Raw genomic sequence first — 15,954 nt, 5'->3', positions numbered from 1 at the left:
ACTACATCTTGAGTACTGCATACAGGTCTGAAGGTCTCATTTTAGGATTTATAACTGCTGGAATAGATACAGAGAAGGCCAATGCGACTGGTGAGTGGAACAAAGGAGTGCTCATACTAAGAAAGGCTTCAGTTCTACAAACTGCAGCTTCTGGAGACTAAGCACCTGCAAAGTTAACTGATTAGGGTGTTTAAGACTTTGAAAGCTTGAGAAAATTAAGTGCTGATGGGATTCTTCCTCTTGCTCAGATATGCAGATGAGGGGACATAAATTGAAATTGAGGAAGGATGGTTGCAGAATAGACATCTGAAACTTTCCCTTCAGTCAATTGGTGTTTATTGCTGGAAGAAACTTCCAACCGCTGTTGTGGAAAAGTGGATAGTTTAAAAAAAATTAAAGAAAAACTAGACAAACTACGGGAGAGGATGGATAGGTGGAACTTTTTTTATTGGCATTAGTAGTAGCATCATTTGCCACTTACTAATACCAATTTTTTTTCTTTCTTTCATTTATATTTCTTATCATTAAAAATGCATAATCGTTTTACATTAGTACACAACAAATTTGGGGCCATATGGGAAATTAATTCAATTGTAATGCTTGATTTGGGAAATATTAATAGGGATGCGGTTTATGTGGCCACCACTGTATATATAAAGTCAAGGAGTAACACTGCTCACAGTGTTTTATATCACCCTGAAGGTTTCTAAATATATTGTTTATATAAATATATAGCTTTGCTTGTGATTTCCCCAGTCTCTTCACTGTAATAATGGAGAATTCCATCTCTTAATCATACTTTCTTTCATTTATTTATAATTAATGAGAGGATAGAAGACATATCAAATATGCAGATGTAAAGAGAGTTGTTAATAATCATTGCCAAGGTGACTTCAAGATGACTTGGGCAGGCTCCAGTGATTGTCAGAAAAGTGGTAGATGTTTTAATGCTGCAAATTGCAAGGTGGGAAATAGCAACCCTAATGTAACTTATACACTTAGTTAGGTTGAATTAGATGCAAAAAAAGCATTTTTTTTTTGCATATGATGCAAAAAAGCAAGCTTATGCTTAGTATATACAGGGTATATACTAAGCATAAGCTTGCCCTTTCCTTTCTCCCCTGAGTCACAGCACTCTCGCTAGTCTGTGATCTTTGCTTCATAGCTCTAGTCTGGGTCATGATTTCCATTTAAATACAATTTAATTAACAATGAAATTTAATAAGATTAATAATATTTTTGATTAATTGATAATACTATAATAAGCTAACAGATTCCTAATTGAGTGCTTTGTGTTGCACTATCAACTTTATATCTACTTCGTGTTGTGCTAGTTTTACTTTATACCTTACGCTATCAGTCCAAGATATATATACGTTACGCTATAGAATTGTTAAATCAAAAAAATGCTAAGTCATTGTGATTTGCTGTTCTATAGGATCTGTGATCTCATTTTAAATGAAATTTTTAAATTAATATTTTTTTAAACCAATCTTATTTTTTTCCTTTTTTTGTACAGATATGTAATAATAACTTTATTTATCATCAATTTGCTATACAAAGAATGAATAATTTGAAATATGTATACAATTATACAGGATGTCTCAAAAATATACTGCATAACTTCAGGAATGAGTTCCTCATATGTAGACAATAAAAATATTTTATATCAACATAGTTCCAGAAATGCTTAGTTTCCGAGTTTTAAAGGTCTGTTTATGACACTTAACTGTTCACATCACCTTATAGTAATTGTTCAAAATGTCTGCATTCACCGATGTGAGGCCTATATTCAGGCCTCTCATCGACATCTCATGGACTCACGAAGACGATGCCAAATTCCTGGCGTGTTTTGTATTGTCTCACAACCTGCCACCGATTGCAGAGAGTTTCCACATCAGCTACCCGAGTCGAATACACCAATGACTTTAAATGGCCCCACAAGAAGAAATCTAGTGGGTTTAAATCAGTGAGCGTGGAAGCCAGGCAGTTGGTCCACCTCTACCTATCCGCCGACCAGGAAACCTTCGATTCAGGTAATTGTGGGCTAGGTGGCTGAAATGTGCGGGAACTCCATCGTGCATGAAGTGTGCTTGTTGACGAATGATCAGTGGTGTGTCGTCCAAGAAATCAGGCATGTTGTTTTCCAGAAAGTTTCTGTATGCCTGCCCTGTGAGTTTGTTTGGAAGTACATGGGGCTGAAATAACTTATCACCAAAAACACCTGCCCAGACGTTGAGGCTGAACTGCTGTTGGTGATGTGATGTGATGGAAGAATTGCATGTGGGTATTCCTCAGCCCATCATGCTGATTGTGAAAGTTTTAGATTCCGTCTCGTGTGAACTGTGTTTCATCTGTGAATATCACTAAGGCAGGAAAGTGAGAAGTTGTGCCACACTGCTGCAAGAACCACTGGCAGAACATTACTCGCGCAGGGTAATCTGCTGGTGACAAGGCCTGTACCCGTTGCAGATGGTAAGGATACAGTTGGTTCTCGCAACACTCTCCAAATAGTCAAACGTTGAACAGCCAGTTGCATTGCGATTCTCAGTGTGCTGATTCCAGGAGTGGCATGCACAACATCGAAAATCTCCTCCTCTACTTCAGGAGTCATAGATCTTGGCCATCCTCTGTCGGCAGCATGAGGTGTAAAGGTCCCATGTTCACAAGGGCAGCGATGGATACCTTCAAACGTTTTCCTGTCTGGACATCTTCGTTCTGGAAATCTTTTGTGGTATAAATGATGAGCCTCCAGAGCATTGCCGTTCGCCAAACCGTACATAAAGTGCATACCGCTTGCTCCTGATTTGAGTCCATGGTTGGAATGGAAAACCACAAGATTCTGTCAGTACCTTGTGATGAAGGAAATCACCTGCGGGAGATAAGACATTCGGTTAATAACTCGGAAACCAAGCATTTCTGGAACTATGTTGATATAAAATATTTTTATTGCCTACATATGAGGAACTCATTCCTGAAGTTATGCTATGTATTTTTGAGACACCCTGTATATACTAATCTAAAAATCTGAAGCAGATTTTTTTAAATAAGCATATTATAAATATAGACATTTTAAGCCAGGAAATTCTCTTACTTAAGATTTTCTTAGAATTTCTATATTTGATATTCCTATTTATAAAAAAAAAAAAAAAAAAAAAATTTTTTGCTTGAGATCTTAGATTGGTTTAAAAAATTTAATTTAATTTAAAATTTTAATTTAATTGGTTTAAAAATTTTTATTTAAAACAGATCCTATACAACAGCAAATCACAGCGAGTTAGCATTTGTCTGATTTTACAAATATCAGCGAGTCTCGATTACACACCCACAAGTTATCTTGTCCAACATATCAATTCATTGCATGACAATTTTCATCAATTTGGTTCGTGACAATTTGTCATATGCGAAAGTTTGGAGAAAGACAGTTTTGGTGTACCACACAGCGATCAGAAATTAACAAAATCAGTGAAGTAAAAGGTTTAGGAAACATTTAGAAGAAAAAAAATGTATATATTTTTGATCCATTTATTTTGAATAAAAGGTTTCACTCAAATCCTTCTCATAGGTGGGTTGGAAAGTTAGTATGTGCCTATTTCAGCATGACAATGGCCATATTGTATTGCTTTAATCCAGATAAGATTATTTATTAATGATATACAGGCAGTTCCCAGGTTTATGAGTTTTTTTTTTTTTTGAAGTATCAACAAAATCGAAAATATGAACATTAATTACAATAAATAACTAAATGCTAAATATTCACATATATGGCATTTTAAACCATAGCTATATAGTACAGTACTACTGTGCATTCAATTGTTTGTTCAGGCAGAGATGAGGAGGGAGGTCCAAAATATTAAAAATTCCATATTTTAGATACAATCAAAATAAAACAAACATGGGACAAAATTACAGAGAGAAACATGAAGTGTGTTTGGAATAAACTCTCTCATCAGGTTATTGATAACTGTGAAGGATTTCAAGAACCAACAGTTGTAAATGTTGCTAACCAATTGCAGCTTGAGGTTTCTACAACCGACATCACTGATTTTCCAATGAACAGCTTGCAAATGAAGACCTCATTGAAATGGCAAAACGTGAAGAAGCTAAGGAAGACGGTTTAACAGTTGAAACTCCTGTTCATTCCATCGCTCTTAAGGGGTTTGACAAAGCTTTTCAACACAGAAAAATCAATTGAGATTTTCGAGTCGTAAGATTCAAATTTCGAGCGCACTAGAAAAGTTGCTATAGATTTAAAAAATGCTTATGCATGCTATCATGAAATTTATAAAGAAAAGATTATCTTGGCAACAAACGACTCTTGAAGCATTTCCGAAGAAGATGACTCCTTGTGCTTCCAAAAAGCCAACAATGAATGATGAACATCAACGAGTGTGCATTTAGTGATGATGGTGAAGAATAAACATTCTTTAACATATGTATGACACAAATAATTTCTCTCTAAACATTAAAAAAGTTTTCCTCCTAGTGATGTTTATTCGAGCTAATGGGAGAAGAGGTCGAGGCAATTATGTCACTACAAATGCAATTAATTACTGATTTTGTAATAACTGAGAGCAAAGTGGAGGAGAAATTGTTGAAGTTAAACATAAGAAAAGCACCTGGGGTGGATGGGATCTATCCAGTTATATTAAAGGAGGCGGCAAAGCAACTAAGCAAACCCTTAGCCATAATTATGAGAGCATCCTTGGACTCAGGGGAGGTTCCCACAGACTGGAAATGTTCAAATGTATCCCCAATTCACAAAGGGGGATCGAAGGGTGACACGAGTAATTACAGACCAGTTAGTTTAACTTCTGTTCCGGGTAAAATAATGGAGTCACTGGTTAAAGATGCATTGCAGGATCATCTGGACAAGACTGCAGCAGTAATTCAGACACAGCATGGGTTTGTTAAGGGAAAGCCTTGTCTGACAAATTTGATAGGATATTATGATGTGGTTACAAAGGAACTGGATGCAAAAAATAATTTTGATATCATATATTTGGATTTCAGGAAAGCTTTTGACACTGTTGCGCATGGAAGACTACTGTACAAATTGGAGCAGAATGGTATTAAGGGTAAGTTGCTACAATGGATAAAAGGATGGTTGAGTGGGAGAAGACAGAGGGTGGTAATCAATGGGTGCTGCTTTTCGTGGACTAATGTTATTAATGGAGTCCCACAGGGTTCTGTGTTGGGTCCACTGTTGTTTTGTATATTTATCAATGCTATTGATGAAGGTATATCAGACTTAATGTCGAAGTTTGCAGATGATACAAAGGTCGGCAGGGTTGTTAATGACAGTAATGGCAGTGTGCTACTACAACAGGATCTAGATAATTTGGGCTGATGGGCTAAGAAGTGGCAACTGAAGTTTAACCTGGACAAATGCAACGTACTGCATATGGGTAGAAGTAACCCCAGAGAAACGTACCAACTGTGTGGTACTACACTTAAGATGGTAGAAAATGAAAAAGACCTGGGAGTAATTGTGCAGTCAGATATGAAGTTTTCTGAGCAATGCAGACAGGCTGCCAGGGCAGGTAATGGGGTTTTGTCAATGATATATAGGAATTTTGCTAGCAGGGAAAAGGAGGTGATTGTCCCTCTGTATAAGGCAATGGTCAGGCCGGCCACACCTTGAGGTCTGGAGGCCTCATTTTAGGAAGGATGTCGATTTGCTTGACCATGTACAGAGAAGGGCAAGGTTGGTGAGGGGAATGAAGGGATCCTCTTACCAACAGAGGCTTAAGTTCTGCAAATTGCAGTGGCTGGAGACTAGGCACCTGCACGGTGATCTGATTGAGGTGTATAAGGCCTTGAACGGGTTGAGCACGCTGAATTCTGATGGGATCCTTCCACTTGTTCAGATTACGAACCTAAGGGGGCATAAATTCAAATTAAGAAAGGACAGATGTAGAATAGATGTGCGGAAATTTGCCTTTAGCCAGCAGGTAGTTAATTGCTGGAACAAACTTCCATCTGTCGTTGTGGAAGTTGATAGGTTGAATAAATTTAAGGAGGAACTGGACAGGCATTTGGAGGGAATGGTGTGATTTTTTTTTTTTTTTTTTTTTTTTTTGGCTGATGCTGCATAAGCTCATACACTTGCTTTCTTGCATCCCATGCCACTATTGGCGCCTCCATAGCCAGGTGGGAAGGAGCAGCAGTGCGTAGCACACGCTTCTTGATTAGACTGGGGTTCGAGCCTGTCACCACCAAATACGGAGGATGCGGAAAGGTCAGGGAATGACCACCGCATTTCCCGGAGCAATATGGCCTCAGTTGCTAATGCTCCTAAAAACCAAATAACAAACACAACAAACAAACATGCCACTATTACTACTACTATAACTGCCTCCATAACATTCACCACCTCGTGCACAATTTGATGTTCCATTGTAACGTTTTTTTGTACATTAATGAATATTAGTAAATTAATAAGAGGAGTTTACCTCAATATAGTACGTGGAACACTTCCGTATGATACCCTCCAGAAATTAAAACGGAAAAAACGAAAAAATCGACAACTTACCGGTACATTAAAGTAAAATATAAATAATTAAAGTAAAATATAAATAATTAAATAATCAATTTAACACAATTCAAAATCTTGCGGAAGGAAAATCGTTTTGAATATTTTCGTTAGATTCTTTTAATTGCGTTAATTTGAATTTTAATTGTTTTGAATTGATTTTGAATTGTGTTAAATTGATTATTTAATTATTTATATTTTACTTTAATTATTTATATTTTACTTTAATGTACCGGTAAGTTGTCGATTTTTTCGTTTTTTCCGTTTTAATTTCTGGAGGGTATCATACGGAAGTGTTCCACGTACTATATTGAGGTAAACTCCTCTTATTAATTTACTAATATTATTATCAACGTAGAACATATTGAGTATTTCAGCTCTGATTCATACTATCTAATTAATGAATATTGTATAATTGTAAAATAGTTTAGTATTTTATAAATATTTTAAATATTTTAATTCTTCTCTTTCGGACGCAACAATATTTATTCGACCTTGACAATGCCTCGCACTACAAATGCACAGGTAAATAATTACATAGGTTATTTCCTGATTTCGTCATAGTGATTTTTTCCTGGCGGCACCAAGGGTTCCCCCCAACTCCGTGTTTTTACTCTGTGTAGAATACCATACTCTGCATAAGATCAGGGTGTGTGTTTTATGAAGTATTAGTGTGGGTTGTGTTGTTGTTCTGGTCACTTAGCCAAGGGGCCTGTGGAGAGCCACTAACACCCCAAGTTTCTGTCACCCACCCAAGACACATTAGGAGAGAAGAAAGCTCTGGCGGGGCAAACCCTGGGGTAGCCTTGGCATCCAAGGAGAGCCCAAAAAAAAAAAAAATTTATTGGAAAAGAGATAATGGGGCAATAGGAAGAGGATGGGATAAAAGTGGTAGAGAACAGACAGGGGCAGTAGTAGAGGCATCCACCTGATTTGAATGGTGAGACAGTAAGAAGACCCCTAGAACAGGATGCCCATCCTGGTCAGAGGGTGGTAGTTGAAAGTGGGTGGTGGGGTGAGCCACCAGGTGAAAGGGGGTAAGGGATTGGGGGAAGGAGACTCAACCACCCCAGATGGTAAGAATAAAAGAACATAGGGAAAGATATCCACGTGGTGGAGCATGCTTTTTGCAGCTCTGTCCCACACTGGCTGGCCTGGGATTTACCCAAATGGCCAGTGTTAGCCTGGCATCAGCTGGGATAACCATGAGGACCCTGAGGGCCTGCATAGCCATCAGTCTGTGCGGTCAAGAGACTAAAACAGAACATGCAATTATTAATAACTCTCACTCTCATTCAACATTTACACAAGTTTTTAATAGTTTTTCCTTACACTTTCTATTTTCTTTTATATATTAGATTAGATATCGATCAGTGGCTTTCGACAGGTGTGTCTTTTACGTAGAAAAGATTTGACTTACTCTGTCATAACTCTACGTATTATGTAAAAAGTGTGCATGGGGAGTTGGCAAGCAAAGCGCGCAGGGGGCAGAGCCCCCTAGTATTTATTATTATAATTTGCTTCATTTTAAAGGCTGTGTTTTCATTTCTTTGGATATATAAATCATTGTTTAAGCATAAACTATTGTTTTGTTGACCTTTACTTAACATTACTATGGTCAAATTTCATTGTTGAGAACGTAACCCCTGCTTTTTTAACATTGCATCTATGGGAAATAAATTCCTGCTTTACAAGTTTTCACTTTACGAGCATGCACTAGGAATGAATTAACTCATAAAGTCGGGAACTACCTGTATTTTTAACATACTCAGTTGAATCCTATGCCTTTCCAGGAGCATGGATTGATTGAGGGGGGTGAGAAGCTAGAAAAAATTACAGATACAAAAACCAAGGGGAAAAGGCAGAAATAAAGATAATAACTATGAGAGCTGTTAAAGCCATGTGCTAGTTTAGTAACATGGACTGGCTGAAGGTTGCAAAGCTAGAAGAAACTCATTTACATTGAAACAACAGGAAAGAAAAGTTAAGGGTAGGTTTCTTTATCTTTTATAGAGAACTCCAAAGCCTGCTCTATTCTATCAGGATTTGTGAGGGTTGGGAAGTTGCAAGAAATTTATTGACTAGCACAGATAAAATAAATAAATACAAAAATAGCAGCCTGATAATCTTTTTATCAGGCTACTATTTTTTATTTATTTTTTTTTTTTGAGCCCGACACAGCCCATGCTGTTCTGTTGGGTTGGGAATTTAGAAAAAATTATACACAGATGAGCATTTTCCCATGTAGGAGACTTGGACTCCTACTGACCCCTACACAAACTCCAGGGAAACTCATTGACTTATCCTTAACCCATTCACAGTATTAGCCTACTACTAACTTCTTTCAATAAAAACTGTAATGCAGGTTGTAAACCAAACATCAGAAGATATGCATTACCCAGCTGGTATCCATTAATGATCTCTACTTTTGGTCTCTGGAAACCCCCCCCCCCATGTGTATTTCCTAAAAAATGCAACTTACAGAAGTGAAAGTAAAGTGCAAGCAAGATTCTCTTGTATACCAAACTTTAACCTGCCCATGGCACTCCTTTAATAGGATCTCCTAAAAAAGCATACTATCCAAAGGTGTAGCACACTTTATAAAAAAAATAAAATATTAAGAACAGTATCATGATAAATTCACCATTTACAGCATGGCATATTAAAAGTTTGCAATTTCTGCCCTGCTTTGCCTTACACTAAATCATCATACTCACCAAATTGTAGCCACAAATTGTTATATACCGAATTTTTGCATTCAGTGAAATGTCATACATTGAAATTGAAGTGATCTCCTTTTAGAGTAATGCAATACCAAGGCAACTTGTAGAAAAGTGTCACAACAATATGAGATTGTTGCACTAAGTGGTAAATCCAATTTGCTCACAGCATGTACAGAAAGAGGCTATGCCTGACATATACATTTACATTATATAACTTCCTTAGCTTCAGGTTTCACCTTAAACTTACTACTTGATTCATAATATAATCCAGTGGTTTTCAACCTTTTTTTTAATAACAGCACCCCTAAGTAATTTATTTTATTTTGATGCACCCCTACTCAATTTTCTGCATGTTAGATCCGATTTATTCTCCCTCTCTGTGTATATATATAATATTACAATAATATAATTATAAAAATTACATTTTCATAATACAAATTATATATATACAGTATATAATTTTATTCTTTATACAGAGATACTAAGTAAACATCAATTATAGATCACCACAAAATTAAAAAGATACTGTACACCTTTTTATAATGAAATAAACATATAAATTAAAAAATAATAAGTTTAAGTAATTTAAACTCAAATTACGCGGCACCCCGGTTGAAAACCACTGATATAGTCCAATGGGTACACATTTCTGTATTTAAAATTGTAGCACTGAATATTTTAAAAAAAGTTATTTTTGCATTATAACTAGTGTTTTGTTGAGTACCTTACGTCACGGTACAGTTTTTTGCAATATATTTTATTTTAATTTTAATTTTTTGGTCATAACTATGTTTAGAACTAGATCAGCAAGGTTAGCTGGATTGGGTTCTGGCCATAGTTACAACTTAAAAAAACACATAACATGGAAGAATTTCTTCTGTGTCTGAAGATTTTGTTGATTCTATCATTTGTTTGAAGCTGTCTCTGTTAGGCCATAATGGTTCTACAGATGATCCCTTTTGTATGTTAGATGCAAAGGGAGAAGAGCAATTAAATGAAATGAAAATAGTATTTATTTATGGATGAGATTGAGTGCCAAAAAAAATTGAAGCCTGGGTGAGAATTGGGTTAGGAAACTGGATAAGTGTCTATTCAGCACTTAGGTTTAAATCCCAATGATTTCTTGAAAAATAAAATACTAGTTACTGACAAAAAAAAACAAAAAAAATTTCATTTTATTGTCCTTAAATTTTTTTTTTTTTTTTTTTTGCTCCTTAATTTTGCATTACATGAAAACCATTATTATTTTGTAGAAAATTTTGTCCATTTGTTTCACTTTGATTTCACTTTCAATTAATGTTTCACTTCGTATTTCATTCGTATCAGTACTTTGAAGTCTGGATATAAAACAGCTTGCTTTTTTTTATTTGAAGAAAATTATTCCATGTTCCTATTCTGCAGCACATCATAGGTTCTTAAAAATGCCTGTTTATGAAAAATCTATTAAACTCCAAAATACAATTAAATCCCATTTTATAAAGGGGAAAGGTTTGGAATGTTTAAAATATAAGGTCCGGTCAACCCTTCCCTATCTCTTCCATCATGCAGTATGATTGATGACTTTTGAGGTTATGATGAACGTCGTGGTGAGATCCAATATTCCTTACATTTCGAGGGTACAGCTCTAAAACGGTGTTCGCAGGCCGGCCGTTAGTTAGTACACCGGACCAAACCTATTGGTCCGGTGTACTAACTAGGTCCGGATCAGCTAGTGTATAATCTTGCGACCTCTACTCTGCCAGATAGTGACTGGAGGGAGTCCGAGTAGTGTGTATGCAGGGAGCATTGTCGAGGCCACGTTATGTCAAGAATCTGGGTATATTCTTACCACATGTGCGCCATATCCAAAATTTCATTACTTCATACAGCATGTCCCACCTACTTTTTCTTACTATTGAATACACCATGAATTGTCAAAATAATAGAGCAAGCTTATCTGCGAAAAGATCTAAACCTCCCAAAGACTTCCTAATTCATTTCTCAAATATACGTGGTCTCAATTCTAATCTCAACCATGTCCATTTCCACTTGCAGTCTGCCAAACCCCATGTACTTTTTCTGACGGAATCTCAGTTATCGGTTGATTCAACTACTGCTCATCTCAGATGCCCAAATTATTCCCTGTATGATTCCTTTCGCCTCACAGGTGGTACTTATGCATATGTCTGTTCTGATATTCCCTGTCAGAGACTTGGCAATTTGGAATCTCCTCTCTTTGATCTTCTCTGGCTTAAAATCTGTCTACCTCATTGTGTCAAATTCATCTGTTTTCTCTACCGTTCTCCCAACTCCACCAATCACTTGGAGCTCTTTGACTTCCTCTCTTTGCAACTTGACTTTCTCCAGTCCAACTTTCCTAACAGTGAGGTAATTTTCCTTGGTGATTTTAATGTTCACAACTCCAGTTGGCTTCCGTTTTCTAGTCACACCGACACAGCAGGTCGAGATGCTGAGGCTTTTGTAATTACTAATGACCTAGCACAGATTGTTCATTTACCTACAAGAATACTGGACAATCCTAACCATACACCCAATACACTTTATCTTTTTCTCACAAACAACCCTTCTAAGTACACAGTCAAAGTGAGTGGTCTTTTAGGCACCGCAGATCACAACTTGATGATTGTCTCTTCTCCAGTGGAGCCTTTATCTCATGGCTATTCCCAACCTTTGTTTGGCATTACAAATATGCAAAATTGGATGACCTGCGAGAATTCTTTTCCTTGGTCAGATTACTGTTCCAAAACTTCTGTCAACGTTTGCTCAGATCGTGTCAGTGAAATTATTCTTGCAGGAATCGAATCCTTTATCCCACACTCCACTTTAAAATCTCGTCCTTTATCTAAACCTTGGTTTTCCAATAAATGTGCTAAGGCTGTCCAAGAGAAGAATGTTGCATATCGTAATTGGCTTGTTTCTAATTCTTCAGTTTCATTTTCTGCCTACACCAAAGCTCGCAACAATTGTAAAGCAGTTATTAATCAGTCCAAACTAGAGTTTGAACAGGCTAAGAACAGAAAACTTGCTTCTTGCCCTAATGGTAGCCGAGCATTCTGGTCTCTTGCCAAAGCTATTGGCCACAACTTTTGCCCACCTCTGTCCAAACCAGATGGTTCTGTTGTCACTTCAGCCAAGGATAAAGCTGACCTGCTAGCATCCCATTTTTCTTCCAGCTCATGTAATAATGATCTTGGTAAAACACTTCCCACCATTCCCAGCACGCTCCATTCAATGCCTCCTGTGGTCTTCCGTCAAAAGGATATCAGAAGGATTTTGATGAATCTTGATGCTAAGAAAGCACCAGGTCCTGATGGGATTTCTCCACTTGTTCTCAAAACTTGTGCTCCTGAACTTACTCCTATTCTTTGCTGCCTTTTTTCACTTTCTTATACCAAAGGTGTTTTTCCTTCTGCTTGGAAATTTGCTCATATCCAGCCAGTTCCTAAAAAGGGTGACAAATCCCTCCCATCCAATTATCGTCCCATTGCAATTACTTCTACTCTTTCTAAAGTAATGGAGAAATCAATTAACCGCCAACTCTTAAACTACCTAGAAACCTTCCGTCTGATCAACGATCACCAGTATGGATTCCGTCAGTGTCGATCCACTGGTGATATTCTGGCTTATGTTACCCATTTATGGACTAATTCAATGGAAAGGTTCGGTGAAACACAAGTAGTTGCTCTTGACATCTCAAAGGCTTTCGATCGTGTTTGGCATAAAGGTCTTCTAAACAAGCTTCCATCTTATGGTTTGCCAACTGTTTTTAGTAATTGGTTATCCGGTTTTCTCTCTGATCGCTCACTGAGGGTGATGGAAGATGGCTCTCTGTCTTCTAACTTCTCCACTAATGCCGGTGTCCCCCAAGGTTCAGTTCTTTCCCCCACTCTTTTCCTCTTGTATCAATGACCTTCTTCCATTGACTGGAAATCCCATCCATAGTTTTGCCGATGATAGCACATTGCGTTCAACTTTCCATTTTGAGAAACCTTGTCCTGCTCAATCAGCTTCAACTTCTCGAAAATCTGCTACCAATTCCTTAAATGCCGATCTTCAGGTAATTCTCCAGTGGGGCAAAGACAACTTAGTTGATTTCGACCCTTCTAAAACTCTGTCTTGTCTTATATCTCGCAAAAAGGATTCTTCTGCTCCTATGCTTATCTTTAGTGACACTGTGATTTCTAGGCAAAGTGATATATCTTTTTTGGGGATTACCCTGACTTCTAATCTCTCTTGGCACAAGCACATTACAAATATTGCTTCTTCTGCATCTAAAAAACTTGGTTTTCTCTTTTGCTCTCAGCGTTACTTTTCTTCCAAACAGCTGCTCACTCTGTATAAATCGCAAATCCGCCCTGCCATGGAATATTGTTCCCACAACTGGGGTGGTGCTTCCAAAACCTCTCTCAGGCTTCTTGATTCCATTCAGAAGAGGGCAGTTAGGTTAATTAATGACTCATCTCTAACAGAGTCTCTCCACTCCCTTTCTCATAGACTTACTGTTTCTGCTGCATTCCTTTTCTACAGATACTTCCGTAGGCACTGTTCTTTTGAATTGGCTTCTATAATTCCCACTATCTCTCTTTCAAAACAGTCCGAATACGTGCCGCCACCAGCCAACATCCATTTACTGTCCAACTTCAAACACACAGAACCAACTTGTCATCGTCCTCATTTATTCATTCAACTGCCGTTTTATGGAACAACCTTGCTTCATACGTATTTCCTGAAAATTACAATCTACAGAAGTTAAGTCCAATGGCAACAAATATCTTCTTTCGTCTTCTCAACCTCCAACCCAAGCACGGTACTAAGTACTATAGGTTCTAATACCTCTCGTGTTTGGGGTTCACATAAAAAAAAAAAAAAGCAGCAGCTTTTACTCATTTCTTTTGCTGACCTTCACCTTAAAGATATAAAAATAATCATGAATAGAGAATGGAAAAAAGAATTTTTTTATGTTGTATTCTAATAAGTTTTATCTTATAAATTTTTTAAATATCACTTTGAAACAATTGATAATAGTACAGTATCTTTCTCTTTTTTTTTTTCCTCCTATTTCAGTGGATGGATTTCTTTTCCTTATAATAGGCACAGCATTATATAATGAACTTATGGATGTGCCTTGCATTCCTTCACTGAGAAAAACACCACTGGAAACGTATCCAAGTCTTATTGATTCCAGTGTTTCTCCAGCCTCAGGAAACATTCAGTCAGAAGTTGAAGTGGACAGTGAACGAACACCTCTTCTTCATGGAAATACTCAACCTTCTTCATTTAGTTAAATGTTTTTTACTATGATTTTTACTTTTGCTCATCATGAAATCTCAAACCTTATCTGTTTATATTCACATGATAATGATGTGATGTATGTATTCACATTATTTTTTGGCTGTTAATCTAGTATATGACCATGATGGATTTATGATTATTACAAATAACACCAATAAGTTAGTATACTGATATACATAATAAACATTCAGAGTAATTCATGAAAACATTACATCTTTTTGACTTTGATAGCTGTCTTTAAAATTCTGCTCTGTAAAATTGATTTATTATTCATAGAAAACCTGATAAAATAATTTTTGCTTAATAAAAGTCTCAATTATTAATTTTCATGGTAAGTTATATTTGTCATCTGGAAATAAGAACACTGAAATGATAATATCACCTTTGAAAATCTTTATTTCTGCGATGAATTTACAGAACAAAGCATAATTTTTTGAACTCCATATCAGTCACTTGATTTGACCTGACATTAGCATTAGCATTAGCATTAGTAGAGGCATATGATGCAAGAAAGCAAGCTTATTCAGCATCAGCCAAAAAAAAAAAACACACACCACTCCCATTTCACCCCTCCGTTCGTTCGAAATACCTGTCCAGTTGAGCTTTAAATTTGTTTAGGCTATCAACTTCAACAACAAGTGATGGAAGTCGGTTCCACCAACCAACCACCCGCTGGCCAAAGGCAAATTTCCGCACATCTATCCGACATCCGTCCTTCCTCAATTTGAATTTATGCCCTCTGAGGTGATTATTCTGAGCAAGATGAAGAATCCCATTGGCATTGAGCATGCTCAAACCATTCAAAGCCTTATACACCTCTATCAGATCACCTCGACTGTGCCTAGTCTCCAGACTCTGTAATTTGCAAAACTTAAGCCTTTCTTCGTAAGAGCAACCCTTTGTTCCATTCACTAATCTTGTTGCCCTTCTCTGTACCCGTTTCAGCAGCTCTACATCCTTCTTGAAATGAGGCCTCCAGACCTGTATACAGTACTCAAGATGTGGCCTAACCATTGCCTTATACAAGGGAATAATCACCTCCTTATCCCTGCTAGAAAAATTCCTGTATATCATTGACAAGACACCATGAGCTACTCTTGCAGCTCGTCTGCACTGCTCAGAGAACTTCATATCTGCCTGCACAATTACCCCCAGGTCCTTTTCATTCTCCACCACTGTCAGTGTAGTACCGCAGAGTTGATACGTTGCTCTGGGGTTACTGTTTCCCATATGTAGTACTTTACATTTGTCAATGTTAAACTTCATTTGCCACCTCTCAGCCCATCTGTTCAACCTTTCCAGATCCTGTTGCAGCAGCATAGCGTCAGTAGTGTCCTTAACAACCCTGCCAACCTTTGTATCATCTGCAAACTTGGACATTAAACTTGATATCCCATCATCAAT

General features: G+C 37.1%; 1 protein-coding gene across 4 annotated transcripts in view; it reads left to right on the top strand.

Moving 5' to 3' along the window:
• Nucleotides 1-14,696, top strand: part of LOC150088358 (solute carrier family 35 member F6-like) — a 329,560-nt gene extending 314,864 nt beyond the window's left edge. For 3 of the 4 annotated variants that reach the window (XM_090370737.1, XM_090370735.1, XM_090370738.1), the window contains one exon: nucleotides 14,323-14,696. In XM_090370737.1, coding sequence (XP_090226863.1) covers nucleotides 14,323-14,543 — 221 coding nt within the window. In that variant the 3' untranslated portion in view covers nucleotides 14,544-14,696. The remainder of the gene's footprint in view (nucleotides 1-14,322) is intronic. The other variant, XM_090370736.1, reaches the window with a different exon arrangement.
• The last annotated feature ends 1,258 nt before the right edge of the window (nucleotides 14,697-15,954 follow it).

Source organism: Mastigoproctus giganteus, chromosome 3 (genome assembly GCF_048544385.1).
Source record: "Mastigoproctus giganteus isolate SK-2022 chromosome 3, ASM4854438v1, whole genome shotgun sequence".
NCBI classification, from domain to species: Eukaryota; Metazoa; Arthropoda; class Arachnida; order Uropygi; family Thelyphonidae; genus Mastigoproctus; species Mastigoproctus giganteus.
This window is presented reverse-complemented; position numbering and strand designations above follow the sequence as displayed.